Source organism: Zootoca vivipara, chromosome 5, assembly GCF_965207765.1.
Source record: "Zootoca vivipara chromosome 5, rZooViv2.hap1.1, whole genome shotgun sequence".
Classification (NCBI taxonomy): domain Eukaryota; kingdom Metazoa; phylum Chordata; class Lepidosauria; order Squamata; family Lacertidae; genus Zootoca; species Zootoca vivipara.
This window is the reverse complement of record NC_142588.1, coordinates 13,569,670-13,594,343: the sequence shown is the minus strand read 5'-3', so window position 1 is coordinate 13,594,343 and position 24,674 is coordinate 13,569,670. Positions and strand designations below refer to the sequence as shown.

At 40.7% G+C, this 24,674-nt stretch overlaps 1 protein-coding gene across 3 annotated transcripts; it reads right to left on the bottom strand.

Moving 5' to 3' along the window:
* Positions 1–22,992, bottom strand: SAMD8 (sterile alpha motif domain containing 8). 3 transcript variants are annotated; one of them, XM_088670106.1, is made up of 7 exons: positions 22,778–22,992; positions 22,020–22,199; positions 12,314–12,903; positions 8,301–8,396; positions 7,385–7,502; positions 5,753–5,903; positions 1–4,700 (listed from the first exon to the last, which is right to left on the bottom strand). In XM_088670106.1, the coding sequence occupies exons 3-7, from the start codon at positions 12,889–12,891 to the stop codon at positions 4,396–4,398; spliced, it is 1,248 nt and encodes a 415-aa protein (XP_088526232.1). In that variant the 5' UTR covers positions 12,892–12,903; positions 22,020–22,199; positions 22,778–22,992; the 3' UTR covers positions 1–4,395. The 3 variants fall into 3 exon arrangements, with proteins under 3 accessions (XP_088526232.1, XP_088526231.1, XP_034994562.1); XM_088670105.1 differs by lacking the exon at positions 22,020–22,199 and having other exon boundaries at positions 12,314–12,900; positions 22,778–22,986; XM_035138671.3 differs by lacking the exon at positions 22,020–22,199 and having other exon boundaries at positions 22,778–22,982.
* Between the last annotated feature and the right edge of the window lie 1,682 nt (positions 22,993–24,674).

Below are 24,674 nucleotides of genomic sequence, written 5' to 3'. Positions count from 1 at the left end.
AACATTTTAACTCACCTTAGATTTTATTTAATGTTTCAATAGCTTAATACAACAAATACAAAATATAAATTAAATCAGGTTTCAAATTTAAGCAAAATCCACCTTTATTTACACATCTGTGCTTCAAACATTTCTGCAGTAGGAATATTCAAGCCTTCAAATAACACTATGTTTTCTAGGGGCAAGAAAAGAGTTCCAAAGGAATGAGTCTGCGCCAAGCACCAAGTCAATAACATTCAACCAGCCTTTGTTCTCCTCGTTCCCTGGTTACACTGAGCATTTACTGTATGACAGAAATAGGACTGTAGAACCAACCCCTTTTTTAATGGAATCTCAAGCCATGTCAGGTCTCTTGGAACACAAGCAGAGGCCTCCACTACAATGGAAATGAATTCCTTGATATTAGGTCATCTTGGTATACCCAGAAAGGTTTAAAGATGTCTAGGGACATCTCCAGACTGTGCTTGGCTCTGCAATCTACTCTGGATGAAGTTCAGATCTCCCAGTTTAGGACTTCATCAACAAAACAAAACCACGCAAAGATGTTCTCAGTTCCTAAACAAAAAAATGCAGTATTATAATTTTTTACACAACCCAATTTCGTCACAGTGTCTTTAGGCACGGCACTGTTATATAAGTCAACACTTAGAGGATTCCTTTGCATTAATACTTTGTGCTTTCCTTTACTGTACAAGGAGTAGTTGCGAGGATAGCTGGGTATATAAATATATTGATTTCTACCAATAAAAATTTATAATTAGCACACTACAGATTGAGTAATGAATTCTATACTGGGGGTAGGAAGGTTTGAGTATAGTATTGGTTTATCCATTTCACAGCAAAGTATCAAGGAAATAATCCAAAATTTATTTGAGGGGGGGAAACACCTTCATCAAATTGCAATGTAGTGTTAAGGATACCTCTTATCAACAGTCTGTATCAAGTCACAGCATTTCAAGATGGGCATCATTTGGTACCAAAGGCAGGCAGACATATCTCACTTGGTATAGACCACAAAACTACAAACCAAAGAGTGGGCAAAGCAATTTGAAGTTGGTTACTGTGCACTGATATTTGGTAAACAGATGAGATGTTCTGGTTATTGCTTGGAATCTTTCAGACGCCTTGCTCTGAATTTTGTCTCCTTTACCACCAGCATTCCATACACTAATATACTATACAAAAACAAAAAACCCACCCCAGTGCCACTTGGTAGTCTGACATAAATGACAAGTGCAAAATGCTTTTCTAAAGATTGTTGTTTAAGCACATTCAAAACAGAAATGATAAGAATTCCATACCTTACAACTCTCCAAATTGGGAAAATTTTGGGAGGGTTGATGTGACATATCTTCCCACAGAAAATACATGTGGAATTAAACCAAGGAAGATATACAAAGTATTATATTACTATTTTAAGTACAATAATCCCTAGGATGGCTAGTTTAGAAGTGCAAATATAGTCCACAAAACGACTTCTAGGAAGATTTTTTTTGGGGAGGGGGGGGGAATGTATTTCATACTAAATACTATTCAAGTAATTGTTTACTTACTACATCAAAAGCCAAGATGTTCTGGTTACTACTCTGCTCACCTCTTATCTGATTCATCGTGTGAAGTAAATCTATCTAATCTGGGTCACAACTGACTGCAAGTCTATGCATATTTCCAAGTAAGTCCCACTGAACCCAGGCTTTGCTCTAACGGAAGGTTGTAAACTAGGGTGAATCCTCCTCTGTGGTGGTGGTGGTGGGGAGTCCCTGCACATAGAAAAATAGCAGCTATGGGGAAAGGGTTCTAATAGTCTCCCCTTCCTGACGTTCTAGTTGTCTGTGTGGGTTTAAAAATAAAAAAACGGGGCAATCCTTCATTCAGCCTTAAGTGGCATGGCCCAGGCGCACCACCTCTGTTAGAACAAAGAACATTGCTCCAAGTAAACAGGCATAGAATTACGCTGCATGTCAAATCCCATAGGAAGCAGCTGCTCTTAACAATAACCGGATGGAAACCATTGTGTTCCTTTGGACAGTTTAATATTGTGCAGCCTGCAATGTAATGTAGACCTGAACTGTAAACTTTTCAAACACACTGTTGCGGGTGTGCCCTTTTCCTTTCCAAAAGGAATCTGTAAACCTAGGGAGAGGCTGTCTCTGTCGTGAGTTCCCAGTGGCATTTCGAGAGCTGCTTTAAGCAACCGACCATACGTGCCTTCAAAGGATGCTACATTTCCCCTTTCCCCATGCAGCAAAGACCGGGGGGCGCGGTGGGAAGAACGGGATGGTTTGCCACTGCAGTTGGTAGAAGCACCTCAGAGCCTGCCTCTATACTGGTGACAAAAAGAAGACCATAGTGCATTTATTATGTATACTTCTGGACTACCTGCTGCCCAGATCTTCAGACACCAGTCAGTGCATACTAGCAATTCTGAACATATCCTGTGCACCTTAAAAGCCAAAGCAAAAAGGAACGTTTCTGCAAAATGCATTCAGCTGGATCACTGACTCTGCAATAATTAGCAGTTTGTGAATAATAAGGCATGCTCCGAGACAACAATGTTTTTTTCCCCTTTTCAAGTGGCACGTAAAGATACTGGAGTGGTCATTTAAGTGTATAAATATTGTAATACTGTGATGAGATCAAGTAAAGCCAAAAGCTGTACAACAGCAGTTATATAATTTGCAGCTACTTCTAATTTGCAGATTTGCAAATTTAACTACACTTATTTCTAATTCATCACATTGGCCCGTGCATTTCTGCATATAAGTATTAATCCATGTGCAGCAGTGTTTTACACAGAACCAGAAAGGAATGTTTACACGGTCTATTATCGCAGTCTTAAACAAAGGCAATAAACCTGACACCCTTTACTTCTCTTTAGAGCTAACCTATTAGTAGCTCTCGGCTATAAGAGCAATATATACCTTTTAGGTCTGGTTCACTTGTTACCAGGAAGAGGCACTGGGGAAAGGGCATAACTGGCTGCCAGTGGCAACACTGCATCATATAACTTCTACCTGAAAATTCAGTGTAATTATTCAAAAGATTTTCAGCATACAAGATAGCTGCTGATCTTCTGTGTTGTAGACACTTAGTGTATTGCATGGAAATGTTCCAATAAATTCCTGCGATAGTTTGGAAAAGCTTACATGGCCATTTGAAAAAGCAATGTCAGCATCAACACAAACTACCTACTCTGAAATTATCTATTTCAAACTCATTCTTGAATCTATGTGCTAATCACAATTACTGTTTTAAACTAAGGTGTCCTTTTTTGAGCATTTACAAAAGATGGCTTAGGTGGTTAAATGCAAACCTGAGCAACTTATCCAAGTTATATTTCACAGAAAAATGTTGTGTGTTCCTCGACTGCCAAGTGCTACACTTTCAGGATTCCTAATACTTTAAGCTCCAGCTCTTTTCATGACCATAAGAAAACTCTGTGAAGAAAGTGATATCTACCACAAAGGTTAAGCCAATTAAGGTAGTTTAACTTGCAAGAACTAAGAATACAAAGAAAACATTCAATGAATACACTATCCAACATTCCTCAGCTAACCGATGAAATTTCAACATCTGTTAATGCTACATGGAGCCTTATGACAACTGTGGTAATGGGCAAAGTAAAATGATTTGTATGTACTTTCTCAAAGCCACTGTTCAAAACCTCGTCATTTGCCCAAACAAAATAAAAAGAACACCACGCTTTTCATTTATCTCCTGGGACATCGTCTGCTACTACCCCCAATTTTATGGTATTCTTCTTCTAAGAGCAGTGTTTTAACAGCATGCAGAGATTTTTGTTAGTGTTTAATACTGTGTTCAGAAGGAAGAGTTGTGGCACTAAAGCTAAGTCAACCTCATTTCAAAAAGGATAAGGTGTTTATTTCTCACCGATTTACTGAAATGTAAACAAGGAAAACCTCGGGATGGTACAATAGCATGAAGTCATGTGATCCAAGTCAATGAAGCTCTGTTCACGGTTGTCGTTTGGGTACCAAGACAGCAACTTTGCCCCACACAGCACAATTTCTTTTACTAAAGGCTTTGGGGCCCCTTTTTGTCAGGGTGCAATTCCCTCTCATGATTTCCCCTCCCAAATTGCACCCTATTCTCATTAGGCAAACAATTATTTTAAAGGTATGACACATGTTAGTTTTTGTTTGAGACAGCTAGATAGGTTGCACTTGATGTTATATAGATCCGATGTCTTTCCTTCATCCAAAGACAACTTGAAGTTCTCCAGACGTTAAAGAATTAGTGGCTTAACTTTGCTGCATTTCGACGGGTGCCTTGTAGCCTTGCTGCACATGAATAACATACCCCTTTTGTGCAGCTGTTCCCGTAGAAAGTTAATCACAAATACTTCACAAAGATGTGAATTCAAACTAGTCCTCTTTAGCCAATTAACCTTTTCAATATCGATGGCTTTGCGAAGGGCCAGCAATACTCATTTGGAACGGTGCCATTTACGTTGCATTCAAAAAAAGAGAACATAGGAAACCAGATCCTGGCCCTCCTACTCTGTTGATAGGCTCTTGTATTTGCCAGTGTGTGGTAGTACAAAAATAGTCTCGTGGTGATGTAGAAGGCAATGAAGACATCTATGGAGTAATGTTCATGGGCTGCCAAAATGAAGAAGATCCCAAAGAGATTCAGCACCCAGGACAGTGTGTGCAAGAAATTCCAGCTTCTTGGCGTGTCTAAGGAATAGAGAAGAGCATTCAGCCAATCACAATTTATCAGGTTTTGCTATCATATGACAAAGGGGTGCCCTGGATTGACCTCCAACTAGGAGCAATCAGGAAGGTTAGCTATCGTCTTCTGGAACTGTCAGCTTCCACATGGCTGCAGAGGGTAAGGGAAGAACAATGCCAGTCACCAGCCAGAGGACCAAGGGCTGCTTCGAGGTTCTTCCTATTTCCTTCCATAAAGGGAACGACAGCAAGGCCCTCACTAGGGCTGGGCATTATCTGGTTTTCAACATTGTGATATATCCTCAGCTAAACATCATGATAAAATGATGTATCACGATGTCTGAAATAAGGTGGAACTATGCAGAGGCATTGGCCGGCTTCATGGTTTCCCCCACATTTGGATTTTGGCATAGCAAACACAAACACACACACACCATGATTCACAATATATAGCCAGGTCAAAAATTATAAAACCAATATCACAATATGGATTTCAAACCAGTTTTGGACAATTTATTGCCCAGCCCTAGCCTTCACTGAGCTGAAAAGCCCATTTAATAACTTGCCTTCTTGTTACTTTGCATTCTTTAAGACATCTCCCCCGCAACACTTTCTTCCTCCACTCCTCTTTCTTGGTGTCTTTTAGATTCTAGGATGGCCTTGTGTCTTTTCTTTGACTAGCTTACTCATTTGCTAGACACCAATTAAGCACTGAACACAGTAAGTAAAAAATCCCCATCATCCCCTCCCCCCATGTAGCAATAAAACATTGTTTTAATGTAACATCAGTACACGGATCATGAAGTCTGGTGAAACTGAAATTTGCTTTGCTTTCACTTTCTAAACAGGAATGACAGATACAGTATCTGAGCATTCATAGCCATTTTAATCCAGTCAATCACAAATCCCACTGCCAGTTAGGCAGCTTTTGTCCCCCACAAATGCTTGTTTTCCCTTCACTGAAACCTTCACCTGCTATGTAGGAAAATAATTCACAACACCAAGATGCAAAAAAAGGAGTGACATACTAGATTCATGATGTCATTTCTTGTACTTACATTCAGTGACAAAGAAGTTGAGCATGGTTAGGACAACCGTATGGCCGCTGAACATGTAGTCTCCACAGGTATGTACTCCTGTTAGCGTCATGCCAAACCCACTCCAGATTGCAAAGGCTCGCTGAAGTTTTGCCCACACGTTGCCATACAACTAGAAACAGAAGTGTGCAAAACAAATAAATGAATAAGGAACACATCAAGAATACTTGAGATGATCTATCAACTTTAGAACAGCACTGAATTGGCCCCTAGTTCACATAGCATGGTTTCCATAGGTAATTGAAACACAGTTCATTTTGTTTGTACATTTGGTCTATTTACATCTACACTTAAAAATACACACCAAGCATCAAGTCTCCAGGATTTTCCCTACTTCCCACAAGGAAAGCACCAAGCTTTAACCTTCTTAGAGATATTCAGCCTAAAAATACATGTTCACATTTTGCCCCTGAATGCATCGTGCTCTAAACATACACATATATAATGTATCTTCAGAGTAACATATAATCAGGTTAGAAAGGATGTACTTTCACAGACCTTGCTCTTTCAAACACTCTTTTCCGTTTTCCGAATGCATACAGCTTTATCAATATTGAACAACTTAGCATTTTAAAGTGTTCAAAGTGCTCCATATACATTCTCTCAGTATTCTGTGCAACACCCTGTAGGGTAGGTCAGTATTATCTCTCACCCTCTCCTTAGATTGCTAAGAGCACTGAGTGAGTTTGTGGTTGAGAAGAGATTTATGATTGTGTGAGACCTCTACAGAATACCATAAAAAAGAATTGATTCAAGGCTGGAGTAGATAGCGTGGGATCAGTTCATTTCTCAATTTCCTTTAGTCCAGGAGGCAGGATGAGCTATCTAGCTTACTCCGTGGCTTTAAGATGCAGTCATCCCACTCAACTTATGCTACCCAGTATTTCAGACTTCCCAAACCTGGTGCCTTCCAGATACTCTGGACTGCAACTCCCATAAGCCCCTGCTAGGATGGCCAATTGACAAGAATGACAGGAGTTGCAGCCCAACACTATGTGGATGGTACCAGCCTGAGGCTGCACTAGAATTTGTTGCCTTAACATGGAAATATTGAGAGTATTCCAGAGAACTTGTGTTGCCTAAATAGGCTAAAGAGAAAGGCACATTCTGGAACTTTATTAGCCTACTGCAGCAATTTCGACAACCTGCTTTCAACATAGATGGGCTAAATTTTGGGGAGGGACCCTAGTTTGGTGGTAGAGCATATGCCTTGCCTGCATGAGGCTCCACATTCAATCGATGCCAGCTCCAGTTAAAGGCGTCAGTAGCAGGCAATGGGAAAGACCTTTGTTCAGGACCCTCTGCCAGCCAGTGGACAATATCAGGTTAGATCAGGCATCCCCAAACTGCGGCCCTCCAGATGTTTTCCTACAACTCCCATGATCCCTAGCTAACAGGACCAGTGGTCAGGGATGATGGGGATTGTAGTCCAAAACATCTGGAGGGCCGAAGTTTGGGGATGCCTGGGTTAGATGGACAAATAGCTACCTTTTGGCAATTCTAATTTGTTTGTCCTAAGTTTACTTCTATTTCAATGCTGTGGCCAATGCAGAAGTAAACCTCAGAATTTGGGTTGGGCAAATGGTTGCTTACCTTTCCAGAACACTGCAGATGTTGGCCTGGCACAGATAATGAGGTCACAAACATTGTAATGCAACGCAACAAGAACACTGTCCCCATAAGACTGCATAACCGCCGTAGAAGGATCGACCTAGAAACAAGCAGGAAAAGTCTGAGTTGTTCAATGGAGGGCTTGGATGCAAAGATGTTAACTTAAGGAAGTTATGGGATGGAAAGTTTTCAGGTCCTTCCTCTGTCTCAGCAGCTCACCCAAACATACTCAGGAATCCCCTCCCCTGCAATGACCCTCTAGAGAGATTTTTCAGAGGTACAAGTGGCTGCAATGGGGAGGATAAAACAGTAACCTTTCCTTCGGGAAGCTTCCTTAGCTTTTCTTAGGATTCACGCTTTTGTTTTGACATGGCTCACATGTTACATTAAACCATGGCTTTAAAACATAAAATTTAATGGAAATGTGCTGGTTCATGCTATTGAAAAGTTCTCACTCCACTTAAAAACAAGCTGTGATTTAACATGAGTGAGCAGGGTGCTAGCAAACACAGTTTGGGGGTTCTCGCTCTACCATCTCTCTCCTCAGCAATGCTAAGCACAACCAAAATACATTGGGAATAAGCAATGTGCTACAGTTTGCTACACAAGCCTGGGACCATTTTCTCATACCACCACACCACTTGCTCAACAGTTTTATGGGAGTGATGGAACCACAGTTCCCATTGTTGCACATCAACCTCTCAACATGTGTAGTAGCTGCCATGGATTCAACCTGCTATTTGTTTGCATGGTGTGGACTTTAGTGTTCCCTCTTAATAAGGAATCAAGTCTCCTTCTATTTCTATTTTTCTCCAGAACTGCAGCACACGACAGATACACACAAGATCTTCAAACAAGGTTGTCTGCAATTTCCAAAATAAAGACAACTGAACTATACCTGTGTCTGTGAAGTAGAAGAACGAGCAGCCAGATGTAGCAGAGAACCACACCACATACTTCAGTCATGGCAAAAGCCCACGGTATCCTAGGAACACTAAAAATGGAGGAAAGGAAAATCAAGATGCTATGTGCTACTTTGACATCTGCAATTTCTGGGCAAAAGAAATGCAGACAATGGGTAAGAAGCACCTTACAAAAAAAAACAACAACACCCCATTTGATTTAAAACTGAAACTATCGTTTAGGTACCTAATCGCTCAGCATAATTTCTAGCATAGCTGATTGGTTTCAAACAAACTTGGCATTTGCCAGAAAGATCACATTTTTCTGCAGTTTAGTATCTTACCCTTCTTAAGCTTTGCTTTACTGCCCTAAAACTGGGGAAAGTGAAGCAGCAAGAAGCAAAACAGCCGAACCATTTGCTGAAACTTCTGTAGCCTTAAAATCAATGGGTTCAATAGGCTCTGTTGAAACAAACAGATTTTTGGAATTTGATCACTAGACAAAGCAAGAGCTTGTTCTAGTAATCTTAAAAGTGCAAAGGCACCCTTGTTCTATCCTACCCAAGAGGGGGCCCCGCCTTGGGAGACAGTTGGCCTCCACAGTGCTGGGGAAAGAGAAGAAAGGGAGGGAGGGGGAAACTTGGCCTTGCACCATAAATTCACACCATGTATCTACAAAAAAAGAGCAAGAGTCTGCAAGTAATATCTGACAGTTCCAATTTCCATGTCTGCATCCTAAGCATAATCACTCTCTTCAACAGGAGAGAAGCAGTAAATGCCAGGTAATTCGATTCAATACTCTTTTGCCAAATTACAAAATCAAAATCTTCATACATTTTAATGGAGCATCTACTTACGCTTGCCTGCTCCTCAAAGCTATGTTTTCCACAGTTATATTTGAATACTGTTGACTGGGGCTAAAGATGCTTTATCACACAATCAAATCAGCTGTCTTTTCTGAACTTCAGTGCTTTCTTGCAATATCTTTTCTTCTCTAAGCCGAGTATACATTTCCTTTTACTATTATAGCCCATTTCTTTTGGGCATTTACTTGTCTACACACTCCCTTCTTGTCCTTCACATTTTGTCCACCATTTAACAAATGTATTTCATGCCTGTTTCTTCATTTAACAGCAGTTGAATGCTGCACCATCAACAGTTCATTCTACCACTCAATCATCCTCTTATTTTACAAAATGATAACCTTCTCTTCAATGCACATACTTGCAGGGAGGCTAAGAATGCATACAACAAATAAGAAAATCAAGAGGACAAGTACCTAAAAAGAGCTGAACAGTAATGTGGATTTTCCAGGGGGGGGGGATGAATATTATGATTTGAACAATGTAATTTACATTGGAAAATGTTCCATTTACTCTAGAAATCTTTTGATGCCCTAGTGATCCAATCCAACATATTTTACTTCCATTTAGAAAAAAAGCTAAGCTTTGAAACAGCTAAGCTTGTTCAACATTGTATTTGTCATTGACATTCATTTATTTTTATGGATATATTTATGAGACGGAACATCACTGGGTCCAACTAACAGGACCACTAAGAACAGAAACTCACCGGCAGCACAAAACCAGAATCAAGTTCTGAACTCTGAGAAGACAAGCAAGTCTTTGCCTGGTATCAAAAGGGGATAAAGAGCACCAGGCAAAGCTCCCTGGGAGAACACTCCACAAGCGGGAGGCCAAAACCGAGGAGGCTCTGCCCTCAGATACCACCTCCTTACCTCCCACGGCTTGTGCATCCAGACAAGAGCAGCCAAACTTGACATTTGCACGGGCAGACACAGACAGAAACAAGTAACCCTTCAAATATCCAGATCCCAAGCCATTTCAAAGATAAGCACGAGCACTCTGAATTGTCTGCAGAAACAGAACGGGAGCCAGTGAAGCCCCATTGTTCCACTTTAAGCAGCCAATTCCAATTAGCAGTTTTCAATCAGCCTTCAAAGGTTGCCCCACATGTAATGCATTAGGGCAGCTTACTCTGGAGGTCACCAGAGCATGGATAACTTTGGCCAGGCTCTGGAGAAGTGTGTGTGACACAAAGTTGGGAGGGAGCTCACTCAAACCTTTCGGCAGTGGGGTGCGCCCACCGGTTTTCCCAGTTCCTTCCTCTCAAGATTTCTGCCTTCTGCTAGCAGGAATGAAACCTAATAGTGTAGCTTATTGTCCTTCAGCCAGTGTAAAAGAACACTTAATTTTTCAAACACTGCCAGTAAACAGCCGTAAACATTTCAAAATGCTCTTAAATGTCCTTTCCGTGAATATTGTTTTAAAAAAGCACAGAATGGAACAGATACCAACATATCACTCAAAACATCATCTAATCACAAAAAGGAACATTGCAAAGGAATGAGAGCCAAGAGATCAATTTAACAGCTAAAATCTGAGCTACTGATGACCTAATCTGCAATAATAGTTCCTCTTCTATTCAGCCGCTTGCCTCTTGTTATTCCATCTACTATTCAGCAAATTGTAATCATGGGAAAGTTTTGGCTTTTTTGCTGGCCTACGAAGTCTATGTATTAACATTTTAGCCTTGTTTTCAAGTGCTTTTGCAAACACTGCCCACAACCCATACTTCTTGGGAACAGAATATGTGCACTGTAACACCACAACAATATGCAATCGCTTCAGTCGAAGCTATTCTGCAGTCACATGCCTTTGCTGCTAAAAGGGTAATAACGAAGGCCAGTCACTGAGACGACTATTGTAATCTTCTGACCTTGTTTTCCTGATTATGGTTTCTATTCTAAATCCTTCCTTGGTGCCCTGATGACAGTAATTCTATTCTAAAGCAATATCTAGCATCCAATAGTTTCTCTTCTTGCGCCCTGCTGGGATTTTTTACAAAAGCAGTTCTTTAAACAAATAGTGCCCACATTTAGTATCAAATTTTGTAAATGTTACATTTCCTGACTGAAAGTCAATAATAATGCGCCATGGCTAAAGAAAGGACAATTTCACCCCAGCCACCAGTTAAGAGGACCAAGGGCAGTTGCTGACAGATTGCATTCTTCGCTCCCAGCAGGAAAATGCATAAGACTTCCCAGCAGCTCTTGAGATCACTGCTGTAGGGGCAGCTCAGCGTTTTGGAGGCGTTTATAAAATTGTTTTGGAAAATTCCACTTTCTTCTTCTTGCGGCGTAATCTTAAAATGGACTGTGGTTTATTTGTTTCAAACAAGCCACGCGTGATAAGGCAGAAATAAACAAGGGCAAACTTTGGTTTATTTGTTGCTTACCTTTCATGGCTTCTCTGAAACAAACAAACCATGCTATCAATAAGCCATAGTACAGCTTCAGTGACCAGAGTCTGGAGGGTGTTGTGGGTGCAAGGACAAAGCATGTTCTCAATTAATTAAACTATTCTTTTAAGACGAACTGTGACTTATCATGATGTGCAAATCAGGCCACAGACAGTTAAGTCATGCATCATGGCTAGCCACTGCACGCTCAAAGAACTGGGGACAAGTCCACCATGAGCCTCTGAATTCAGGGAGACGAAAAGCAGTGCAGATGTTGTGATCTAGCCATTTCCCATATTTCATGGATTTGCATAGACCAGGCATCCCCAAACTTCGGCCCTCCAGATGTTTTGGACTACAATTCCCATCTTCCCCGACCACTGGTCTTGTTAGCTAGGGATCATGGGAGTTGTAGGCCAAAACATCTGGAGGGCCGCAGTTTGGGGAAGCCTGGCATAGACCTTGAGGTATTTTCACAAAAAAGTGGGAAATAGCTGGTCAATGAATTCCCCAAAGGTGGTGGGAGTTGTTAGTATCCAGGGTGCTTACAACACATGCTTTCATGGAAAAGAAAAGAAAAAAACTGGGGGAATAATTTTATAAATTCTTATTTTGTGAAAAAATAATATATATATTTTTAAAAAATTAAGAATGGGAGAAGCAACACGAAATTCTGCAAAACACCTAGCTTGGCAGTTTAGCAATTCTGATTTTTAGCACTTTTTCCTAAGCAGGTTAAAGCACTTACCTGTCTAGGAATATGTCTGGTAGTGGTGGGTATGTCTGCATGTCAGGAACTCTCTCGTGCACGATAACCATGACAAATGATGTGAAGCCAAACACAATAAAAACATATATACAACTCAAAGCTGTCTTCCAATACTCTGGGTTCAGTCTTCGCATAGGATGTTTGTTTTTTCCATTTGCATACTGATACTGGTCAGTGTTCAAATCGGCAACAGGCTCACAGTCATCACAATCCCGTTGAACCTCGCCATTGCAAAACCAGTCTGTTCCTTGAAGGGAGCCAGGCGACAGGGAACCAATGGGACTATCACTGTTATAACCAAGCTCTTCCAAAACTTCAATGTGGTGCTTCTGTAACTTGCGAATTGACAACATGAGCCGTTTGATATCACCTAGAACCTTGATTTCCAGAGGAGGAGACCTCAAGTCGTATTCAGTCAGCGTCAGTAATGTAATTCCATCTAATCTGTGCTTGTCACACAAAATTTCCACATACTCACAGAAGCCTTCTTCCTTCAGCCATTTGGCTACATGCCTGGTAGACCAACGCTGAATGCAAAGCTGGCTGTTGCCTTCCATCTTCTCTACCTGCTAAAAATCAGATGTTTTAAAGACCGAGAAGATAGTGCCCACATCAATATAGCATCAAGTTCTCAATGTTCTGGGATATAGCTTTAAAATGTACTTCAGACAGACTTTCCTATGAAGTAACAAAATTACATTGTATTGAGTAGATCAGCTACTCCTGCTTACCCTTTTCAGATTTAATTTTTACAGCCCAGAGACCTAGTGCTTCCCAACTGGTGACTAGACTGTCTGCTTAGGATGGACTAACTGTATTCTAAATCAATTTACTCACCTACAAAAGCATTTTTTCCTGGCCTGTCCACCCACCCACACCTTTCTTAAACAATGGTGGCATACTGATTACATGGAAGAACTGCATTTCCCTGACCCCCGTTTTAAAGGAACATTCACAGCCAATTAGTCATGGGACAATTCTTACTCATCTTGAGCAAGTGGTTATTTCTGAACCTGATATATTATGTAAAAGTGTCAAACCCAACTCATTCTGAACCCTGACTTCACTGAGGAAGTTGACCATGTGACGCAATGCAGGCCATTCTCACTGTGGAGGAACGGCACATCTCCAACTAGGAGGTCCTCTGCTGTGCCGTGTTTTGCCTTTCCAGACAGCATCTTCTTCTTTCTTTTCTACCCACCCCATCTCCAATAGCTCTGTAGTATTACTATTGCTATTATTATTAATTATAAAATTTGTATACCACGCTTCATCTGAAGATCACAGGATGGGTCACAACAGAAAAATAGAAAACGAGAACACAAAATACATAAGAAAAAGGCAAAAACAAGAAAAAGCTTCAAAAGAATTGGAAAACCATGGTGGTAGGATAGAAAACTAAGCGCAGCCATTTCTGAGATAGCATAAGCCTGTGTATACTCTGATTATGGCTTCAGTGTCTGTTAACTATTAGGAAAATACGTGCCATTTTTACAGTAACGTCTACAAGTCAGTGTTAGAAATTTAGATATGAAAGCTAGGAGCTAAATGGCACCTTGAACCTAGGTTATGGGAGCAACAACAGAATGTCCAGGCACATATTTTTTTAATAAAAAGAACAAAATGAAAAAGCTGAAAATGAATGAACTGCAGTTAAAATATTATGTTCATTTTTCACAAGGTCTAGTCCTTATGCCTTCCCCCCTAATATTCTTAAGTGGGTCTCTTCTCCAGTCTTCAGAGAGTAGCTGGAAGTGGGTAGGCAGAAAAAGCTCCTCCTTTCCTTCCACTCTGCAGTTTTAATCTGAAATCTTAGGCACGGTACTGCGCCCAGAGCTCAGAAACTGCTTGCGCTAATGAAATTCCCTGTTGCAAAATGCACCTAGAACAATGGGAGTTTTGAACACTGCTCCAAGTTCAAGAGATGCTGCTATCTTACCCTCCCAAGGGCAGGTACCCTCACATCACACTTCACCTGTCCAATCAGGCCCAGTATACTCTCAATGTCATGTAATCTTTGGAACACTAAGCCAGAATATGATCAGAGGAGGGAAGTGGTGATGCTCATCATGGTAGTCAAAGTAAATATACAGGTGCAAGTGACTAACATGTCTACATTCAGAAACATGCAAGGAATCTAACTGCCACCAAGCCACCCAAATGCTGACCTCCTTGACCCAAACACTGGCATTTGTGCTGATGAGTGTGTTCTTCTGAGGAATGTTAGTTGGTTTTGGTCTGAGAAATAGGGCACAGAGTCTTGTGATATCTTAAAGACCAACACATTTATTATGGCATGAACTTTCATGGGCAGCACCAGAGTAAGGTCTGTTTCTTTTTTAGTTTGGATGATCTGCATGTGGAAACCTCTCTCTGCAGTGACAATAAACTGCCATGAAAACTTAGATGGTGCTAAGGGCAGGACAGAAATCTGTAGATTCTTACTTAAGAAACTTACTTTACTTACTTACAGTACTTAAAAGAACAATTGCAACAAAACAAAAACTCCACAATCTCAAGCCTTCAGAAGATCACTTGCACATTCATGTAAAGGTAAAAAAAGGTGAAGGACCCCTGGACAGTTAAGTCCAGTCAAAGGCGACTATGGGGTGCAGCGCTCATCTTGATTCAGGCCAAGGTAGCTGGCGTTTGTCCGCAGGCAGCTTTCCAGGTCATGTGGCTAGCATGACTAAACTGCTTCTGGCACAACAGGACACTGTGACGAGTGCCACAGCCCACGGAAACGCCGTTTACCTTCCCACCGCAGCAGTACCTATTTATCTACTTGCGCTGGTATGCTTTCAAACTGCTAGGTTGGCAGGAGCTGGGACTCAGCAACCGGAGCTCACTTTCTCATGCGCATTCAATACATTCATATATCACTTAACCAAGAATCTACTTTTCATTTTCTACTGACATTGCAAATTGAGTTTCAACATTTTCTTGCCTGAAGGGTTACAAACGCTTCAGGTTACAAACTCCGCTAACCCAGAAGTAGTACCTCGGGTTGCGAACTTTGCCCAGGATGAGAACGGAAATCATGCAGTGGCAGCAGCAGGAGGCCCCATTAATGAAAGCGCGCCTCAGGTTAAGTAAGAACGGTTTCGGGTTAAGAACGGACCTCTGGAACAAATTAAGTTTGTAACCCGAGGTACCACTATATCCTAATCCTTACTTCAACCAATGCAGACAAAAGGTTCAGAGAAAAATAAAATACAGACTCACCAGATTATTCTCAAGATTTTTCAGAAAAAAAATCAGAAGACAGATACCTAAAGGGTTGACCAAACAAATGCTCTTGATGCAGAAATGCTTCAATTAGGACTCCTTTAGAAGAGATGTCAGACAACAGGTTCTTTGCTTGGCAAAGCAGGAAAAGGAGCACCATCCTTCAATTTTCACACAGTATGAGTCACTCACAATGCTGATCAAGCATACATACACTCATACATCAAAGGTCACATGTGATAAGTCTTGTACTTGGGAGTAAGTCCACAGTGAATTCCAAACACTGGAAAGGTGGGAGGGTCAAATGACTGAAGAAATCATGCTCTCTCAATGGACTTCCCAGATAATTATTTGTCAGTAGCTGTTTAATTTTTTTCGCTACATTTGTACAAGAACATGCACTCAAAGCATATTACAAATCTTGTGTAAGGAACAGTTAACTTAACAATTATTTCATACAGCTCCAGAGGAAACAAACACAACAGTAAAAAAATAGTAGATGTCAATCTGTACTGTAAACCAGAGACATTACAATAAACAAGGGAAACTCCTGCTCTTAGGCCCATAATCAGTTGCAAACAGTGTTACAAACTGAGATATGAAAGCTAGGAGCTAAATGGCACCTTAAATCTAGGTTATGGGCGCAGAAACAGAATGTCTAGGCACCCTTTTTTTAATAAGAATACAAAGCTGAAAATGGCAGCTAAAATATTATGTTCATTTTTCACATGGTCTGATTCTTCCCCTGCCCACCCCCTCATATTCTTAAGAGGGTCTCTTCTCCAGTCTTCAGAGTGTAGCTGGAAGTGGGGAGGCAGAAAAAAGGTCCTCCTTTCCTTCCACTCTGCAGTTTTAATCTGAAATCATAGGCGCAGTACTGTACCCAGAGCTCAGAAACTGCTCACGCTAATGAAATTCCCCATCGCAAAATGTGCCTAGAACAAAGGGAGCTTTGAACACTGGTTGCAAACCAGAGAAACTGTCATGGGAAATACATGTAACCAAGCCTACACCATAACCTGGTCTACTGACTGCAACAGAATGCTTCTTCCAAGCCTAATTTCAGTGAGGAAAAAGGACTCTGTGGATGCCAGGGAAGCACTCTGCAGGTAGGTGTGGACCTTCTGAAACCATGTTGATGACATCTGCAAACAGGTTTCACCTGCTGGGTTCTACACAGGGTTAGGCCAGCACCTCAAAATAGAACCAACTACATCTAGACACTCATCAGAAGAAACACTGTGCTATACATGTTGGCTACTTAGGTAAATACCACGGCTTGCTCTTTCAAATAAATTTACTGGGGAGTAGGCCCTGCTATTTGAAGCAATACATTTGTCCCCATTTCAAGCAACACGTGGCCCACCTTTCCCAAGATGATCTTCATAACTGCACTTGAAACAAAGCAGTGGCACAGGAACAAAGAGACCAATCAAAATAAAAAAGCCAAAGGAATGTGTTCCCTCAGCTCTCAGACAGAAGAAACTGCAAACAGTTCCAAAGAATTTCTATCTAGTTTTGCTTTCTAATAATTAAAGTTGGATTACAATATCAGAGACAGTATCAAGCTTAGTCATCATTTGGGACTGGTCACGTTTAGCAGTAAGGCTACCAATTATAGTAGTAAGGCTACCAATTATAATCATTTCAAATATGCAGTAGATGTGTAACAGCTACAACCTGGGAAAGATTCCAAATTTTATTTGGCCAAATATGGCCAAAACATCCAGATTTTGAATTTATTTGAATTCCTATGAGATCTGTGGAGGGTAGGCTAAACATCCTCTATTTGGGGTTTTTCTATGCAGAGCAATAGTAAGAATTCAAGATAAGATAAGATATCTTTATTGTCATTGTCCCCTTGCGGGAACAACAAAATTACTCGGTTGCTACATCCACTCAGAAAAAGCATTCTGCATAATCCAAAATTACTACAAAACCTAATTAAAAACAGTAAATATGATACAAAATAACAAGTAAAGTATCAGCAATTTTAAAAATTTAAGCCATCAAATCCACCTACCCCCCAAATAAAAAAAAATAGAGACCTACATGGATGTTTCCTTCCAAAATGCTTGTTTCCAATTCATCCAATACTCTTCCTGAAATTCCTGCCCCCTGCCTGATTAAAAATAAGTGTGTAAATTGGTTTTACAACTATAAAGTTTAGCCAACTATAGCAAAGTACAAAGACTCATTAAAATACACACTGCCAGTACATATAAAGAGCTGGAATAGAGTTATGGAAGGAATAAATACCCCTACTTTTACAAAATACAGAAGGGATGTGACTACTGAGAGACCATCCAAGTTATTACACCTGGTCTGGTTCTTAAATAACTGTCATAGCCACTTGCTATTCACATTCTAAGCAAGACAGATTAATTCATGCAACACCTACTGTATTAAGTGAACTGCACCTAATTTGGACAACAGCCTGGATTGAAAGTGGAATGAGGTCAGGAGGGGCTGTGCTGGTAAATAGACAGTTGGAAAACACATACTTATAACAAATAAAGCTGTACTCGATGGATGTAAGGATATATGACATTTGACATGATTGAGAATTGCACAGCCAGAGACGAGAACTTTAAAGTGGTCAAATCGGAATGTGGGAAATAGGAGAACAAGAAGAAGAAGAAGAAGGAACGAGACATGAGAATGCTCTTCAGGACGTCCAGACTATGGGAAGCTCGGGGGGAATAATTTGAACTACAATTTGGCTCTCTCTCTTTTTAGTTAATTGTTTTTAATTGGAATATGGTTATATGTTAATTGGCTGTTTGTATTGGAAAACTAATAAAAATGATTTTTTAAAAAAGTTAACTGCACCTAATTAAGTATTACAACCAACTCTGTAACAACTCCACTGATATACTGTATGTCGGTGGCAACCTATTGCTTTTAACCTTATTGAGCATGGTCCAGGCCATTTGCAATGGGTACATGACTGATGCTTTGGATGTTCTGCTTGTCTACTTATTTAAATTGCTTTTATTAACAGTGATGTTACAAGGCAAGCTAAGGTTTGTTTTAATAAAACAGATATAAATAACACAAGTTATACCTGAATTTTCAGAAGCTAGTTAAAAAGTACATACTGTGCTATAAAAACTGGATTGTGTGTCTTCACTGGCTGGTTACACTGATCTTTCTTTTATATTTAGTTACCAGGATATCCAATCCGATATGGCTTTCAAGAGAAAGAAGACATTGAGCCTCCTGCAGAGGGAGAGCTTGCCAATATACTGTAGAAAAGGAACATGTTCACACCTGAAGCTATCTAAGTTTCAAAACTATTCACATTCAGCTGATACAAAAGAGGCAATGCTGCACAATACACAGAAATCCTTGGCAGGGGAACAAACCTCGATTCCTCCAATTTCTCAAAGTTAATGACACTATTTGATTTCTCACACCTGTTTGAAGCAGTGATATGCCAACTCTAGATAGCAGAATTACTCCCATGATCTTATATTAACAGAGGACCACCATTTAACAAGCAAAATAATTGCAAGCAAGTTGAAGGATTAAGAAACATTAAGGGCCAGGTCAAACAAAAGACATGACAAGTTAATGTCCATAATAAATGTCTACTTGGGTATATATGAAAAGCCACTTGTCCAAATGTACATAAATGTTTGTGCGTTTCACAGAGTATGCCATTTTTATGCAGTTCACTAACCAATCTACTCCAAGGGCTAAGTATGTGGAAGCTTCCACACTTCTTTGCCTTCCTGGTCCTCATTACAAGTGCCAATGTGTTTACTTACTCCAGGAAGAAACACTAGCATAGACACACATATTTCAATGAAAATTGATCTTAGGACTGCTGACTGATGTAATGACAATCTAAGTTTATATTCCAAATGTTAAATGTTTTATGAGTATGAATGAGTGGCATAATGCAATCTATACATTACCAAAAAATGTGATATTGATAAGCAGCAACATCCTCAATACATTCCCCTGCTCTACAAAGGGGAAAAAACGAAAACCTACTTTTAAGTAATAGCTGTGCTTTAATCATCATTGTCCTACAGATCTACTGAATAATATATGGCAATGATTCGCAGGCTGAATCAGCTCAATAGCAAAGCAGATATACACTAGACTAGAGCAAGCAGAACTGCATGATCTTTCTTCATTTCACGCAACAGGAAAAAGCTGGGAATGCCCCTTTGATTCTCTGCTAAGCAAGCTGCCACAAGTTTTCCTTACATTGGCAGCACCCTTGCAGGAAATCTGAAAAAAGGAATAAAGTTTAACTCAGCAAACCTGAAGAACAAACAACTACAACAGTTCCAAGTAATGCAAAAGGCATCGAAGGGAAATTTATAGTAACCCAAAGCTTCTGTCACCTATCTGGTAGACACACAGCAATGTTACTTGGAAAAATACAGGCTTACTTTTCAAGTAATTCTAGAGTGTTCCCCAGCATATAAAAGTATGCAAACTCAGAAAGCTAACCAAGTTATTTGAAAGGCATTTACTAGTATTGCTACTAAAAATTACTGGGCATCAATAAAAAAGAAGAAGATGTGACACCAACTAAAGCAGTATGGATATGATCTTGCAATTTGATCTCTCCTGCAGGAATGAGATATGAAGAATGAAGGAAAAATGGTTTCCCCCTATTTTTTCAATGGGGAAAAATACATTGAGGAAAAGTGGAAACACTTTTACACAATACTTTATCTCTCTTAATGAAAAGTGGAATATTTGCAAGATCAACTTGTGTAGTGAAGTACAATGCACATATTATTCCATGAACCCTCACATTAACCGGTAGGAGCTGTCCCAGGATACAGCAAGACTTCCTTACAGAGAAGATGGCAGGACTCACCTGCAGGCTGCAGCCCTGTTATTCTAATTATTTTAAAGCCCTTTCACCATCTCCCTTTAAAGCAGCCTGGGAACACAGAACAAAAGCTTTTACAGCTTATGAAAATACTTGGATAAGATACAATATTGATTGCTGGCACTACTAGCAGCTCTCCTCCCATGCCAAATAGTAGCTGGGAGGCAATTTTCCTCTGGAGCCTGATTTCAAGCTCATAGCTGCCAAATTTTCCTTTTTCTCGCGAGGAAGCCTATTCTGCATAAGGGAAAATCCCTTAAAAAAGGGATAACTTGGCAGCTATGCAAGCTGAAGGGTAAAACCCCTTCATATTCTCTGCCACCCCAATTCTGATTGCCTCTGCAACTGCAAACTGCAGTTTAAAAGATTTCTGCAACACTGAATTGTTTAAATGCTTCATGCAACATGAAGTTTGTCCCAAACCCACTGAACTTCAAATGCCAATACAATACAGGCTGTTGTTGATTACAAAATGCAACAGCCAGAGCACATGTTGTTAAACAGCATGTTGAACATTTAAGTTCAGGTAAAAGATAGCATCTCAAAGGCAGTGATCATTGGTGCCAATTAGGCCTGCAGACACAGTCAATATTTTATCTCTAATAGGTTGGGAGGATATGCTTTCCTCCAAGCAATTTCACATACCCATGGACTTATCCATGACATCAAACCCCAAAAGAGTTTCATACAAAAGACTGTTTCCAACAAGAGTTAGCCAGGTACTCTTGAAATGCAGAAGAAGGGAGTGATTATTTCCCATCTCCTGCCCTTTTGCTCCTGGAACCTGGTATTCTAGAAAGCTGCAATTGTACTCCAAAGGTCCAGGGGCATAAAATAAAAACAAAGTTGTAAACCCCCCCCCCCCTATAGCATATGCAGCGTTCAAAACTCCCATTGTTCTAGGCACATTTTGCGACAGGGAATTTCATTAATGCAAGCAGTTTCTGAGCTCTGGGCACAGTACTGCGCCTAGTATTTCAGATTAAAACTGCAGAGTGGAAGAAAAGGAGGACCTTTTTTCTGCCTCCCCACTTACAGCTACTCTCTGAAGACTGGAGAAGAGACCCTCTTAAGGATATTAGGGGGGTGGGCAGGAGAAGGATTAGACTAAGTGAAAAATGAACATAATATTTTAGCTGCAGTTTGTTCATTTTCAGCTTTGTATTCTTGTTGTAAAAGCGAATGGATCCAGGCTTTCCTCAAAGTAGAAAAAGAACAAGGTGATCACACAGAAGAGTGTACCAGCAGCCACTCCCCCTGTTGGTGCACATCATTCTGGCCGCCCTGGAGAGGCTGCTTCCCAGACACGAAGGTGCTCTTCAGTGAGCAATTTAAAGCTGCGCCTTCTGCCAAAAAAATAATTCTGAAAAACAACCCTGCCGGATTAAACTTGTAAAGTTTGGGATGTTTTTTTGGGTGTGTGTGCATGTTATTGGGTGGTTGTTGTTGTTTTTCTTCTGATTATGCATTTTATGGTTTTATATTCTGATTGTATTGTGTGAACCACCCCGAGACCTCCGGGTATAGTGCAGTATATAAATTCAACAAATGAAAATAAATAAATAAAAATAATAAATAAAGTGTCATCCAGCCTACCTATCTTGTGTCCGGAATACCCCAGTAAGCTCACAAGCAAGGCAGAGATAACCACCCAGCCAGTGCTGGAGCAGGGCTGTTTTGCACCCCTAAACCAGCCTATTTTGCAGCCTTAGACCACATTATTTTGATTGATTCTATTTCCATGCCACTTTTTATTCAAATCAATCCCAAAGTGGCCTACAAACAAAAGATAAAAATAACATAATGAAACTTATGAAAACTGTGTACAGCATAAATGGTATAGAACACTTAACAAATCATCGGTAAAACAATCCCAAATAAACAATTACCATCTATGTTAACACTATTAACAAAACAACTAAAAAAATAAGCTAAACATCACAGTTACGCCCTTAGACCAGGCTATTTTGCACCCTTAGGCAAGGCTACCAATTTGTAACCCCCCCCAATCAATCAATTTCTAACTTCATTTTTCAAAATCAAGTATCTTGCAGAAACGATAGCATCCTTCAAAATATAAAATCCTTCGAAATAGGAAAGCCCGCGCCCCGATAGATAGAACCCGCCACCCCTTTTCTTCGGCTCCCTCGGGAGACGCAGTAGCTAAGCCTGCGAAGGATAGACTGCTCCCGGCTGTGGAAGCTCCCTTCGGCTCCACACAGCAGCGGTTGCGAAAGGCAGAGCCGGTCGGCCGGCCAGCGAACGAAACCCGCCTCCGTCGCCTCCCCTTCACACGCCCCTCAGAAGCCGAAACTCCCCTCGCAAGCGCCGAGGCCGAGCCAGCCGGAACCTACCCGCTCCCTCCTCGCCGGGCGACGCGGCCCCGCTACGTGTCGGTAGGGAGAGGCCGAGGGCTTCGCTTCTTCGGTCGCCGCCGGTGCGTCTTCGCCATCGCACGGAGGGGTCGCCACTGAGGCTGAGGTGGCTGTGAGCCGGCGGCAGCAGGGACTGCGGAGCAGCTCGACCCTGCCAGGCAACCGACCCACCCACTCACCAACCGGTCGCGGCCACGTAGCGGAAAAGGCAGGACCAGGCACTGACGCAGCTTCCGCAAGAAAACAAACAAACGAGGGGAGGAGACGGGGAGCGGAAGTGGGCGGGGCTGACGGGAGCCACGCCCATGTCCCCACCTCGCCTGCGCGTGCAGGATTCGCGTGCAGCCTGCAATTATAGTACTGTACATATGTTTGGCTTAAAGCAATTAATCAGCAGTCTGGTCTGGTGCAATGCATTTTTTTGTATTTGTTTTCTTTATCATCATTATTTTATTTTGACAAAGTAATAATCATAAATAAATAAGAATAAAAATGTGACCATTCCATTGTAACTATCCAACCTCCCAAAATGTCAACACCTCTTGCGATGGTTTGACCCCTTTCCGTTTTAACTGTACAAGTTTGACGAACACCCTCTATATCTCTTCCAGATCATTTCTCCTTTGTATTCCCCGTCTTACCTTAATGGCACATGTTACCGTAATTTATCATTAATAACTATATCCCACACCTCTTTATAGCATTCTTCCATTTTATATTCTGCTTGCCCCTTTTTTGAATTTGTTTTCTTCTTTTATTTAATAATTAAGAATAAAAATTTGCACCCTGCACCTGAGACCATTCCATTGTAACTATCCAGCCTCCCAAAATTTCAACACCTCTTGCAATGGTTTTGCCCCTTTCCGTTTTAACACTACAAATTCGACAAACACCTTCCAGATCTCCTTGAAATCATTCCTCCTGCATATTCCCTGTCTTACCTTAATCACAGGTGTTAATTTATCATTAATAGCAATATCCGACACCTCTTTATACTGTTCTTCCATTTTATATTCTGCTTGCTCCTTCCACTTCCTAGCTATCATAGTTTGTGGGGTGCAATGCATCTTTCTGAAGAGCTCAGCATTAAATCTCAGCACGGGATGCCCAAGGCATGATGGAGAACAGCACCAACCAGGAGAAGGTAGAGATGACATTTTACAAGGGCAGGAAGAAACACCACAGGCAGAATTAATTGCCCCACACAGGAAGGAGGATATAGTTTGAGTGCCTCACTTGTAGTTCTATAATGCGTCAACACAAATGGAAGTTATTACTATTGCAGTTGTTGTATAAGGGATTATGATGATGACCGGAATGTAATGGAAATTAATAAGATTTTGGAATGCAGAAAATCAACCATCAATTCTCACATGCGGGTGGCCACCTAAATAATATAATTAAGTATTTGAATGATTGGTTTTTAGTAATTTTATTATAGGTTGGTGTTGTTATAATGAGGCTTTTATTGGAACGTAATTGAAAACTAATAAAAATTATTATTAAAAAAATAACGATCTCAGGACAGGGTGTTGGACTAGATGGGCCCCTGGCTTATTCCAGCAAGCTCTTCTTAGGTTCTGAATATTCATTCATTCTTCTTCTTCTTTTACTACTACTACTATTTCTACTTCTTCTTCTAATGGATATCGTCCTTTGCAAAAAGAAAGAAAAAAGCTTCATCTTATGCTCTGTAAAGCCCACCTAAGACTTGCAAAATCTTCTTTTCTTGCACTGCTGCTCAGCTTGCCCGTCCAATCCATGGCAATAATGTCTGAATGAAGAGTGCTTGATTGAGAGGGAATTAAAAGCTCCTGTGCAAGAGAACGCATGAGACTGGAGAGATAATCTCTGGCAGAAATCATGCTTCAGTGTA

What these genes read in the sequence shown, in the direction of transcription:
- SAMD8 (XM_088670106.1), bottom strand. Translation starts at nt 12,891, where the DNA reads ATGGAAGGCAACAGCCAGCTTTGCATTCAGCGTTGGTCTACCAGGCAT. An exon ending in ATCTGCAGTGTTCTGGAAAG is followed by an intron (nt 5,904 to 7,384) that starts GTAAGCAACCAT and finishes TTCTGTTTCTAG; the next exon opens with TTGTATGGCAACGTGTGGGC. An exon ending in CAACTTCTTTGTCACTGAAT is followed by an intron (nt 4,701 to 5,752) that starts GTAAGTACAAGA and finishes TCTATTCCTTAG; the next exon opens with ACACGCCAAGAAGCTGGAAT.